At 49.9% G+C, this 13,400-nt stretch overlaps 1 protein-coding gene across 14 annotated transcripts in view; it reads right to left on the bottom strand.

The window, feature by feature from the left end:
• ZNF618 (zinc finger protein 618) overlaps positions 1-13,400 on the bottom strand; it is a 170,199-nt gene that overhangs the window by 63,793 nt on the left and 93,006 nt on the right. For all 14 annotated transcript variants that reach the window (XM_032865669.1, XM_032865672.1, XM_032865670.1 and 11 more), the window contains exon 2: positions 7,752-7,795. In XM_032865669.1, coding sequence (XP_032721560.1) covers positions 7,752-7,795 — 44 coding nt within the window. The remainder of the gene's footprint in view (positions 1-7,751; positions 7,796-13,400) is intronic.

Here is a 13,400-nt window from a genome sequence, read left to right as displayed (position 1 = left end):
TTTTCTTTAGTGTATATTGTCAGTCAGCCACGACGCTGGGTAATACTAGTTCAGAAAGGCAGCGTGAAGATTTAAATATTAAGAGTGAATTCCCTGGTTAATTTAAACCGAAAAGAGAAAAGGCAGGAGTCTTGAGTGATGCTGTCAAGTCACGAACTCTGACATGTAGTAGGACAGGGCCCTCCAGGTAAAGCTGGAAACTTCTCTTACAAGAATCAAGGCACAAGGAAGGCTGGCCCAGACTGTTAAAAAGAATTACCATTAAGAGCATTTTAAGGAACACACCACCTTCGCTGGAAAGGCAGGTAGCAGTGGGGCAGTCTGGACCCATGAGCAAGGCGCACGGTCCTTTCAACACTCACTCTGTTGAGGGGTACCCCTCACCCCACGGTGGCAAAGCTGCAGACTCCCGTTTTCTCACCGGGACAGAACTCCCTCACCAGGGAAGATGGGGAAGGGGAGGCCCCCGAGGGGTTCCTGCCTGTCGTCCTGCACAGATCCTCTGGGGCAGCCACAGGCTCCCATGCAGATCCCAGAGGCAGCCAAGTCCACCAGGGGAGACTGAGGCAGCCCCCAAGCTGGTCCTCATGCTGGATGATGAAGAAAGATTCTCCCTCTGCCACCAATGCGATTTCCCACTGAGGCTGTGACTTTGCTACTATCCCCTCCAGTCCCTTCTCTGACGCCTGGCACCTCTGACCACTGTCTCCTTGGAATGAAAGATAAAGATCTTCCCAAGAAGACCACCTGCACTCCCACCAACCTGCCCACGCTGACAAGAGGCCCGGAGCTCCCCAGCTGCTGGCCTGCCAACATGTCCCTGACCTGGTCCAGGTCTTCCCGAGGTGCTGGGGGCTGGGCTCTGCCAAGCTTCCTAACCCACCTACACCCCCCTCTCCTCGCACGTAAGCCTGTGAAGTTAACACGAACCGCTCAGGGCCGCTTAAGAGATTCAAGGGCAGAGATGCACGTAAGGAAGGCAGCCAGCCTGGCCCCACACACACAGAGGGGCTCTGTCAGTGTTAAGTTCTTTTCTCCCGTCCTTACCAAGCATTTGCCAGACAAAAATGTAGAAAGTCTGGTCAAACTATCAAAAACATCAGCTCTCGGGCCACGGATGGAGTACTCATAAATGAACGCAGAGGGGCAATTTTAGGGTCCCCTGAAAACAGAAGGCATGGGGGGCATGGCCACCCCCCCTACACCAGCAGTGACAGGAGGGGGATGAGGACACTCGCTGCAGCTAAGTTCACCGCAGGATGGGCAGGAGGGAGTGATCAGGAAGGTAGGTCTGGAGCCTACGGACGTTCTGAAGCACCAGGCTTTGCGTGCAAAGCTGGAGAAAGCATAAGCCAGGGGAGAAGGATCTCTTTCAGGTGTGGAGCCAGACAGAGGGGGAAGCTGTGGAAATTTCCCGAGTTGTTTTCTCAGATGAACGGCCTCCAGAAGCAGCCAGGCCAGGTCACCCTCGTTACCATCATCCACGCTGTGCTTCCTCAGGACAAGAAGCCAAGACTTCCAGATGCCCTGAGCGGTTAAGAATAAGGGCCCAGGGGCGCCTGGGTGGCTCAGTGGGTTAAGCCTCTGCCTTCGGCTCAGGTCATGATCCCAGGGTCCTGGGATCGAGCCCCACATCAGGTTCTCTGCTCAGCAGGGAGCCCACTTCCTCCTCTCTCTCTGCCTGCCTCTCTGCCTACTTGTGATCTCTGTCTGTCAGATAAATAAATAAAATCTTAAAAAAAAACAAAAGAACAACAACAAAAAAAAAACCAAGGGCCCAACAACATTCTGAATCTGCTCAAAGAACACAGAAGGGAGACTCCTGCTAGGAGTGTGCACTGAATGGAGGTTTCCTAGGGACCGGTCACCTCCCTCCGCTGGACAGCCCCAAGCTTGAGAGCCACAGTGCTATTGGGCAAAAATGATTCACCAGTTTTGATGTACATCAGTTTGCATTTCTGCGGCTGTCTCTGCAGGGCAAACCTAAGGATGTGCCTGAATTTTCAAGAATCCGCCCTCTCTGCAGAGTCTAGGTCTAACAGTAATAGATAAGCAGAAAGGAAACTCTGCCCACCAAAAAAGCACTGGCCCCCCAAGGGATGAGTATATGAACCCCAGAGTCAGCCTGCGATTTAGAATCTTTGCGGCCCAACTTTGCCCCAAAGTTCAATAAGCTGAGAATACACATTTCTGGAAATCACATCCGAGCTCCAATAACAGCATCATAAACCTAGAGTCAAGATAAAGATGTGTCCTGGCTAGAATATACCCAGAATTCTTAAGTAACTCATTCTGCTGCTACCGTATTGGTCACTGACTACCATCAGGCCTACTGCTACTGCCGGCTTTTGTGCAAATCAAATTAATTTGTTTAGGGCTACTTTTATTTTACTGCTGAAAACTAAAATTCTAAACAAGATGTTCTTTAAAAAAGTAATTCTGTAGCTGCACACACGTGGTGATCAGATTAAGAGTCCACCCGTGAAAAATCTTAGCTTCAAGGACAAGACTCGGCTAGGCCCAAAGCTATTTTACTACGCACGTGACCTTGAACAAGCCTATTGCTTGATTCCCTCTGGGGAGGAGGGGTAGCATCACAACTTCAGAGGGCCGTTGTGGGGACCAAGGGAGATCTGTGCGTGATCCTGCATGACACAGGAACTGGATTGTGGTCAGCCCTCCACCCCGACCCTCGTCCCTGACTCCAGTCCTTTCTACAGTGTCCAGACTCAAGAAGAACTCAATCGCCATCCCACTTCTACCTCCTCCTAAGAAGGGAATCCAGCCTGGTGATGATAAAAATAAGCATTTTTTGAACACCTACTACGGGCCAGGCACTTTGCTAACTAAGCAAATGCATATTACTATTACTATACTTAATCCTTACTGACAACATTATAAGGGAAGGTCTAATATCATACCCATTTTACAGATGAGGACACTGAGGTCGGGTAAGTAGCCCAATGTCATACAACCAGGCAGTGGGCAGCCCCAGGACCTGAACCTAGGCAGTCTGGGCTCCTCAACACAGGGCTAATAAGCTATTTGGCCTTTAGTGAGGCTAGAAAGAAGGCAAGGGAGAAATCTGGGAGACCAGCCATGGAGAAGCATGCATTTTTTGGATGGACACAATGCTTTGCTGAATCAGATTCCTCAGACCTGAGGAAATACAGCCTTTCGAAAACTCACTTCCAAGCCAAACTTCTAAGGTCCTGCTTGTCCTGAACCCTTGGCAACACCTCTTCAATCTTGCCCCTTGCAGAGTTTATTCACCTCCTGGCAACTGGTATGATCCTTTTAAAACCAAATCGTACCATGCCCACCTCTGCTCAAAATCCCCAGGGGATCCCCCTATCTCATGCAGGGTAAAGATCAAGGTCTTGAGGATAGCCTCCGAAGCTCTATCAGTCATGTCAGCCTCCTTACTGCAGCTCCAACACAATGTACACACTCCTGCTCCAGGGCCTTTGCACCTGTTGTTCCTTCTGCCTAGATGTGGTTCTCCCAAATGACTGCTTTGCTCAGTCCCTCCTTTCCTTCAGACCCATGTTCAAATGTCCCCTTCTGGTGAGGCACTAACTCCTTCTGTCTCTCCTAATCCCCCACCCCCTTCCCCTCCATTCACTTCACAGCATTCTTTATCTTATGACATACCATCCATTTTATGTATTGATTACGTCTCCTCCACTCTTGCTAGAATATGAGCCCCTCCAGATTTCTGTTTTGTTCACTGTTGTATTTCCAGCGCCCAGGTCAGATTTGTAGAATGAACCAGTGAGTTTTGGTCTTATCACTTCCCCCACCACACCACCCCCAATCTGTATACTAGATCCCGATTGCTAGTTAGGCAACTGGTCCACACAACAACCAAATGAGTCCCTTAACCTCTTCTATCCCTGGTTTCCTTATCTCCAAAATGAGACGGTTACTCCATATTATCTCCAGAGCCCTATCAATTCTGACAGCCTTCAGTGGACCCCCCTGCCAAAAAAGGCAGATTTCTTCATTACCACAAGCCTGTAGCTACATTTACTTGATTATAAAAAGACTGCACTTCCTTTAAAAAGTTCCCCAGTTAAGGCCCACAGCCCCCACGCCTCTTAGCGTAAGTGGGGCTTGGCTGCTGTTGTGCTCCGTGATTTGTAACCTGCGCACCAAGTCAGCATTAACCTCGAGTGCTGGGATCACTGGTCCTGTAAAACAGACCCAGGCTGGGTTACAGAGAAGTAAACCAAACCACATTTGGTTGTGTCCCCCTCAATTTAACATGAATTCCTTAGCAGTCCATGCTGTTGGTTTTGGGGCTCAGCCAGAGGCCCTCTGGAGAAGTACCAAAATTAGGTGTTCTGGGCCAAAAGACAGGCGCTGGGAAGAAAGCAGAGCCCGGCGCAACAGCCGAGGGGGCCGTGGCACAGCCAGGAGTGGACGCCCGTGTAAGAGGACCAGGGGTCCTTCAAGGTCATTCCCGGCTAGGGTTGGCACAGCCTCACACTGACCTCAGGGAGCCTCACCCTCGTGTTTCTCCATCTAAAACGGTGACTAAATACGCCTAAGATGCTAGAGTACCAACATGTCTAAATCCCACCTGGCCAGGCCACGATCCAATTCACAACCAGCCTCAGGTTAGGCCCGCGTTAATGTTCTCTTGACGTGTGACGGATAATTCGCTTTTCGGACTGAGTGCTGGGTCACAATACAATAACACTGTTTTGGTTTCTCAAAGACGCTCTATTAGCTCTAATTATACAATCAATACAAACTCACTCGTGGCACTCCTTCAAAGTCCCTGCCTTCTTGACAAGCCCCTGGCCCATGGCACAGCCCCAGGTCCCTAACAGAGTCTTCTAACATCTTAACTGACCACTTCATCCCAAGAAGGGGGAGGGCACGGTTGTTAAGCACACACAGCAGAGAAATCAGACCTGGGTAGGCATCCTGGCTCTATCACACACTTCCCACTGGGGAGCCTGAGGCCGGTACCTACAAGACTCTGCCTCAGCTTCCTCATCTGTAAAGTGGGACTAATAAGAGTACCTCCTTCACAGGGCTGTTAGAAAGACTGCATAAGTTAACAATGAACTAAATCACTTAGCTCTTACTTACGGACATGTAAGTGCTGACTTAACGGTAGTCATTATTATTAGAAATTTCTTCTTTAGGTCTCAAGTCACACACAACCCTAAGATTTGGGCTGGCCCTTCCTGGTACTTATTCTGGCATTGTGGCAAGAACACAAGGGCTCCATCACTGAGTGTGTGGGACAGGTGGGACAAAGAGATGGCACATGTGCCATCTTCCCCCTCCTCTGACCAGGACAGGCATCGCTAATCTATCCCCGCACTCTTCTCACTTTGACTGCAGCCTGTGCCTGGTAAGACTCAGTTCAGAACTTCAGGCAGCTACTACCGCTACGGAGGAACCTGCCTGCTGTCTTCCCACCTGCTGTGGGAGAAATTCTACAATAGAAAGTTAAGGACAAGGTGCATTTAAAGTCATGAGAAACAGATGGAGGTTTGTCTCTGTCCACTTCTCTAGACACTCAAGTACCTGCTGAATGACTGACTAATCAGCTTTAAATCCATGGCAGCAGGGGCTTAGTGAACACGGAGGGCGCAGTGGGAGAGGCTGGCCAGACCCTCACTCAAGCACAGCACTGGTGAGTAGAGAAAGTACCCTGCTCGGGCAGGTTCGAGGCCTGACATATGACCCTGAGCAGGGCCATCCCTCCCCACGTGTCCAGTGAGAGGGTGGGACTAGACAAACCCCAAGCGCCCATCCAGTCCGGACATTCCAACCCAAGAAGCACTTGCACGTGCTCCCAGTCGAGACTCCCACTGCCCCCGTAGACCACAGCCTCATGAACTGCTCTTCACAGAAAACTCCGCAACAGGGGCCCAGGAGACACAGGCACTGGGCAGCTGCTCGCCCCATGTGCCCCTGCCAGTATTCATAGGCCCCAGCCTGTCAGCCCACCCCTCCTTCCCAGACTGCACCCCAGCCCTACATCACCCCCACTTCTTCCACCTCATTCAGGGTAGCCGTCCATTAACTCTGAGCACTGCTAGAGGTTTCTGCAAAATGACATAAACATGTGGCATGAAGAAAGAGCATGAAGAACCCAGGAGGGACACAGGCCCTTCGAGGAGAGGTGCAGGGAAGGTTTCTCGGAGGCCAGGATGGAGTCAAGAAGGATGATCAGAGAAAGAACATTCCAGGCAAAGGGAAGAGCAGCTGCAAAGGCTCTCAGGAGATAGTCAGTTGAGGGCAGGGGCCAGCAAACCCCAGATTGTGTATTTATGTCTTATCTGTGTGCTTTCACACACACGGGCGGTGCAGAGGTCATCACAGACACCTATGGCCTTCAAAGTGCAAAATATTTACTATCTGGCCCTTCCCAGGTAAAGCTGCTCGACCCCTGGTTTAGAGTGTTACATACACCAAAGGTCACAGCGGCTAAGACAGACTGAACAAGGGGGAGACTGATGCATGAGGAGGTGGGGGGAGCCAGGCTGCGCTGGGTGGGGTGGGTTTCGATGACCTCCACCCGGGCATCTCTGCCTCCATGCTGTGCGCCCCCAGCCACCCTGCAAAGGGTTCCCGGGTGATCTTCCCAAAACACACAGCCAAACAGGTTACTCTTTCTCAAAGAGCAATGGCTCCCTGTGGTTTCCCAAAGCACGTTCCAAGGAATACTTGCTCTGCAGCTGAACTTCAGTAAGAGTGTTCCTTGGTTAAGAAAGTTTGAGAAACACGGCATTCTCATATCGGATGTCCTCAAGCACACACATCAGTCCACGAAATACTAAGAAGTCCCTCTGCAAAGAAATCTGTTGACTCTGTTTAACCTACTGTCCTTCAAACTTGCTTGGCCACAAACCTTTTTTCCACCATAATCTCTCAACATTCTGAAGAACTAGTGTTCATGGGCTATAGGGCAAATACCTCTGCCTGGCCTCCGTGCTCTGACCCCAACTCCAGTAGGTAATCCCAGAGCCCAGCCCGTTCCAGAGTTCCAGATCTCGTGTGCGTGGCCGGGAGCGCCCTCTCTGGTCTGTCCTTTGCCTTCCTATTGCCTCTGATGCCCCCAATAAAGGTCGTCTTGCTGCTCCTGCTCTGCTCTCGCTGAGCGAACAGTGGCGGGATCAGTGCTCACAATTACCGAGTACCTGCCTGTGCCACCTACCAGGGGCGGACAGCCACCGTGCAGCCCTATTCAGAGTCTCTTCCTGCCTTCTTTGGTAACGACAGCCCAGCTTTCCTTTAGGGGCTACCCCCGCCCATGTCCTGCCAGCTCCCAGGGTGAGGACACGGCCCCAGTGTGGCTCAGCAGAGTATCCCCTCCCCTGGCTGTGGGGTGACAGGACCCAAGCTGAGCCAATGAGTTCCAGACCAGGATAGGTCGGGCAGGTCGGGAGTTCACAACAGAGCAGCTGAGATGGGATTCGAGCCCGGTCCTTCTGCCCACTCTTCTGCTTCTCCTCTAATTTACTGCCAACCTGAGTGCCCAAAGGCCTATCCAGGATCTAGTCGTCCTTGGTGCATCATGGGTGCTCAGCGGATATCAGGAAGGCTGGAAAGTGCTGCCCGTAACCGCACATCCTCTGGGGAAGTATGTATACTTCTCAGCCAAGGGAGCTGGCCTGGATCCTCCATCTCCTTCCAGGGAAGGCAAGGACCAGAGAGAGGTGGCTGTTGGTTGGGAAATGCGGAGAGGGAGGGGTACAACCGGAGGCAAGGGAAAGAGAGTGTACCTGCTTGCAGTGCTTTTCCTTCCGGCTGCACTGGCTCCGTCAGCCTGCAAAAGAAACCCAAAACACCTATATCAGCCAAGGGAGAAGAGCCCAGATTGTACCCACTGCCACCCCACCAAGCTCCCCCTCAACACCAGTCTTCAGACAGAGGGGAGAGCTGGCCCAAGACCCCTGTTCCATTCTTGCAGGCTGGGAAAATCTGCCCCTAGTGGTAAGAGGGAGTCAGGACACCCCACCCCCTCACACACACACACCCCCGCCCCCACCCCCGCCCCCGGAATTTGCTTGGCCCTTTAAATCTAGCAGAGCACCCATTGCCAACACAAACCCAGCAACCACAGGGCCCTGGGGACTCAGTGAAAAGTAAGTAACCAGCTAAATCTAAGATTGAATTGCACCATTTTTATTTTCATCTGGGATTTCCAATAAAACAGTAGCCGCAGATTTATTCCTACCAACCAGAGGGGGAAAATCCTATTATGTTAAAATATTCTGTCCCCCAACCCTACTAGCAGGGAGAGACAAGAGAGTACCAGTTCTTAATCTCTTTCACTTGGGATTGGGGAGGAAAATGAGGAGATGTGGCTGACCCAATGAAAATTTCAGAAATCATACAATTCTGGGTCAGAGGGAGAGACTGAGGCCCTGAGCCAGGAGGGAGCTGCCTGAAGTCTCAGGAGGACAGAATGACAAAACACCTGGGGTTCCTGACCTCCCTGCCCAGGCCAGTGCTGGGAGAACCTCTGCTGCAGAGGCTAAAGTAGGCCATGGACATGGAAAGAACGCACGGGAAGAACACATGAGTTGTAGCCACTTTCCTTGGCTTTGTTAACGCATTTATAATAATAGCAATCACAGAATAATGCAGGTTCCAAACTCTGGCACACACGTGATTCCAAATTCAGAATACTTCCAAGTTTAGAAAGGTAATGTAGCACATGTGCTCTGTATTTTGCAACAACCTCGGCAGGGTCTGGGCAGCCCCCCACCAACCCTAGATTCAATCACGGTGTTATTTCCACAGTGAAACTCGTGCAATCAGGCCCTATGGAGGATAAACGAAGACAGAATTAGTCTCTTCTCCCTTCAGGTCAAGTCCTACCACCTCACCAGTCATAAAAAATCTTTTTGTTTTCGAGTTTTGTGAATTTCAGGAATGCAGATCTAAAATAGCGGCAACAGCTACCTTTTGACGCAGGTTTTTGAGAAGTTACAAACTGGCAAAACCAGATGGCAGGCTTCAATTCAAACAGTCAATATGGAGAAATAAAATAATTTCACCCACAGAAGGCCAGATTTCAGCGAGTGAAAGCAGCACTTAGTTCCACGCGACCACAGTCAGCTAGAGCTGCCAGTCCCCAGGGCTCCCTCTTGCCTTATACCCAGCCCTCTGGCCTGGCTCCCAGGGGTATCCAGACTCCCTAACCTCCCCTGGGGTGCCAGTGTATGCACATTTAATGCTCCTTATTCAACCCTCCCAACAGGTCCCCCAACACACACAAGGAAGTCAAAGAATTTTAAGTCACTTGTCCAACATTCCACAGCTACAAGCCCAGGTCTGGGTCACTCCAGGGCCCAGCTTCCTAAGCTCTGGAGTATTTTCTCTCCCATCAACATTCAGAACAGCCAATCGGGAAATGAGGTACACCCACAGCCCCCACTGCCCACAGGAGGGAAATGCAAAGATGAAGGACAAATAAGGAGGCAGAAATGTGAGGCCTGGGAGGGAAAAAATTAATGGGATGCTGGTGTATTATTTCAGTGGCAGAAACAAGAAAGCGGAAAATGGTTTGCATATCATTTCACTGGGAGCAAAAGAACAGGATCAATTACAGCCTCCTTCCGACATCTTGCATTCCTCAAAACTTCTATGGAAAGCGAATGGGACGAAGTTGTTTTAATCTTCATATCGTTAAGAGGCAGAAGTGGTTAAGGGGTGGAGATTCTGCCCCAGAGAGCTTAAAGAAAATTTTAAAATCCCAAATGATCTCTCATCTTTCCCACTCAACTCTGGGCACGTATTTCTAGCATTTTGCACATATTTTCGCGGTGTTTGTGGGGGTTTTTTTGGGGGGGGTCCTCTTCCTTCCCAGTTTCACCCAGAATGGACTGCATGCAGACAGGGAACACAGGGCTGGGGAGAAGAAAAGATGCTCCATCTCTGGCATAGCTAGGCACTGCCACCTATGTTTCCTTTTTATTATGTTTGCGATGCTCTGCACTTCTTGCCACCAGTGGCAACACTGAGTTTTGTTTTCCACCGATTTTTATGAAACAAACACAAAATGCTAAAAATATTCAAACCGTTGCCCAAACAAACCCTTGCACAGAAACTCAGGAGAAGCCACAGGAGAAATGGAGCTGCTGGTGGGAGGAGCCTCACCTGGGCAGGTGTGATGTGCCCCGGGGGCTGGGGCCCCGGGGTGGTTCCCGGCAGATCCGGGGAACTGATACAGGTGGGCCTGTGCATGGACAAGAGGCTCAAGTGAGAGATGTCCACAACAGCATGTGTCCCCATCACAGCTCCCGTCGGTCAGGGCACATGGGCCTGGCTGAGTCCAGGCCCACCGCAGGACCAGGGACAACCTCTCGGGCCCTCCCCACCCCCATGGAAGCCCACAGTGCCAAGGGCACCAACCTTCAGTTGCAGGGATCAACCTTCAGTTGAAAGGATCAGTGAGAAGCCAGACCAGCTCTGTCGGTGTCCTCACAACTCCCTACCACTTGAATGAAGCTGACCCTCTGACGTGGCCATTTTCCCAGCAATTTCCTATGATTCAACCTAAACCACAAACTCACCTTTACCCAGTGTAACGTGACCCCATTCCCAACTGGAACTCAAGTCAAACAGCACACGGTGAAGCATCAGACAGTCTTGCATCTGGAGCCCCCAACAGTCCTGCCGTTTCCTAGCTATTGGGTTCTTGGCAAGCCACCTGCACGCTCAAGGCCTCGGTCTTCCCGCGTGCAAAATGACAATAATGCCGATCCCTGGACCGATCTCCTGGGACCGACGAGGTAACGCGTGTACAAGTAACCAGTGTGGACTATGCTGATTGCACCGCAGATGGGCGAGAGGCGGGGCCGACCTTGCACTGCCCCAGGACTCTCCCCAGCCTGTCCCAGGGTCTGGTCTAAATCCTGGGCTGCAGGTGCAGGTCGGCATCTCATGGGTGTCCACCAGACCCCACAGCTCTGAGGCTTCTTCCAAAGGGCTGGTAGAAACGAAGTCAAATACAGTGATACAGCCTACGCTAAGCGCAGGTCAGCTATGTGTAGCAACGGCTTAAGCAATGGAAACGGGGCAGTGGCTTCCACTGGACCATGGGCTCCTACGGACACAGCTCTGCCTGGTTCTGTCCATGTCTCACCGGGGGCAGGCTCCTTCCTTTCCCCGGACACGAGGTTCTCACTGGTAAAAACTAGACGAGAAGCACGAGAGTCAGATCCTCTCCTGCTGCCTGTGGAAGTGACCCAAACTTAACCAAACCCCACTATGGCAAGTGAAATGGGGTGTGGCACAGTGGGCCCATGAGAAACCCTCCCCCTCAAGCTTACCACGCAGGGGGAGGGTACAGGCATCCACTTCCCCAGCTCCCCATAAGGGCATCGGCCCCCCCTTTGCCAGCCCCATCCATTCCTCCTCCACCAGTTTCTCTGTAAGACCCGGGCAAAGCTATTTTTGGTTTCATTCGACCCTCCTCTTCCCTCCCAAATGAATGTTAAGTTGTTCTTTTCCATTCTCTTATTAAGGATTTTCTTGGAAAGAAAATATTATTCTAAACCCAGAAATTTTATTTCTGAATTTGTGCAAATGTAAGTTGTAGGACATTAGCTGCATTTCACATTTTGTGCAAATGGCAGAAACAGGCAATTCGTGTGCTACGGGATGGGGGCTGGCCAACGATTTCGATAAAATAAACCCTTTTTTAATTTAAATGCTAATGCACTGAATTAAAATTTAATAACTGAGGAAATTGAAAAGCCGAGCAGGAATATTGGAAATAAATCCAAGCAGAAACAGCTGAAATTAAAAATTCTAGAGAGTGGGAGGATAGCAGCTAAGCTGTCTTATATGATTACATTTTTTTTTTTTTTTTAAAAATAAAGAAAAAAAAAAAAAAAAAAATCCTATCTCTCGCTGGCTCTAGGGCAGTAAATCCACAGTGCTGTGATTTATTGCTCAATTTTCCTGAGGGAAAAAGGCTTTCTTTCATGCTGAAATATTTCATAAATTTCAAGCCAGCATAAATTCTTAATTTAAAAGTTATGGAGGTCACATTTAGTGCACTGGTACGGTTCCAAAATCTTAAAGCAATAGCAGCGACCAAAAAAAAAAAATTAAACTAAAAAAAAAAAAAAAGCAAAAAAAGGGGTAGAATTGTTTTTTTTTTTCTTTTTTTCATTTTGGTTTTAATTCACGAGTCAAAATTTCATTATTAAAGATCCCTCCTGGATGGATGGAACCCAAGCACATGGGGAACTGGTATGTGTTTGGAAATCTGCTGCAAAAGATGAAGAGATAAAGATTTAATTCAATTATAAAAGGGCTTTTTTTTTTTTTTTAAGCCACTTGAGGAATTTCTGGTAAAAATTTCCTCCCTTCACTGCCTGGGAAGGGGTGAGGGTGGGGGAGGGTGGCCAATGTAATTGCTTCTCTTAGATCTCCAATCTTTTGTGCACACTGATATATTCATTTGTTATACAGCTGTTCAGCGGCGGAAAGAATGCTGGGGCGCCCATAATTCTAAGCAAATCAATCAAAAATTAATGATTTGTCATGCTTGCACAATGGAGGAAAACAGCTCCTTGGGTCCTGGCTGCCTGATCTCGAAGAATGAAATGCCTTTCTGCGATAAGAGAACCAAGCCGGAGGCTCAGCGAGGCTGAGGTGCCCCTGTGAATGTGGGTGCTCATGGTCCCCTGAGCTCTCAGAGGATGGAGGAGGGCCACCATCTTGAAGAGAACATCTCCAAGATGGTGTGCCTTGGCCAGTCAAGCCCAGGACAGACGGAGTGAAGCACATTTCCATGGAGGTATACTTAGGATCTTACCTTCTCCCTCCCTCCCCCACTGCAATGCAAAAATTGCTTCCTTTTGGAACACATCAGTGACTCCCCAGCTCCCCAGCCAGATTTGACATGTCTCTGTTCACTGTTCCCCCACCACTCTTAACCAACCAACACCAGCACTTTTCACCAACTCTATGGGATAGGGACCATAGTTCCTGGAGCACCTATGTGCCCCCAGACCATGTGCTCCTCCTGGACAAAGACCACACCCCACACATGGCTGTGACTCCAGCACCCAGCTTGGGGCCCGCCACGCAGCCAATCTTCAGCAAACAGGGTTGACTCCATTAATTATTATTTCTCGGGAAACACGGATAACGAAGTTCCTTATATACATTATGAACTACACTGGCAACCAGGATGAAAGAGAACAACTGATCTTAGATAATCAATCAGTCCTTTATTCATTCAACAAACATTCCCTGAAAAACCTACTGTACTCAGCTTTGGATGGACAGCCTCAAATCCACTGGGGGACAGTTCCAAACCCCCAACATTTACTGCTTCTTGGCTTCTCTCCAACCTCGGAAGGAAAGAGTGAATGTGAACCCATAGGAGAAGTTCCCTGCGTGCTCAA

This window comes from Lontra canadensis, unplaced genomic scaffold (assembly GCF_010015895.1).
Source record: "Lontra canadensis isolate GAN:19392208 unplaced genomic scaffold, GSC_riverotter_1.0 scaffold30, whole genome shotgun sequence".
NCBI classification, from domain to species: Eukaryota; Metazoa; Chordata; class Mammalia; order Carnivora; family Mustelidae; genus Lontra; species Lontra canadensis.
Note: the sequence above shows the minus strand (reverse complement) of the source record. Positions and strands in the feature narration are given on the sequence as shown.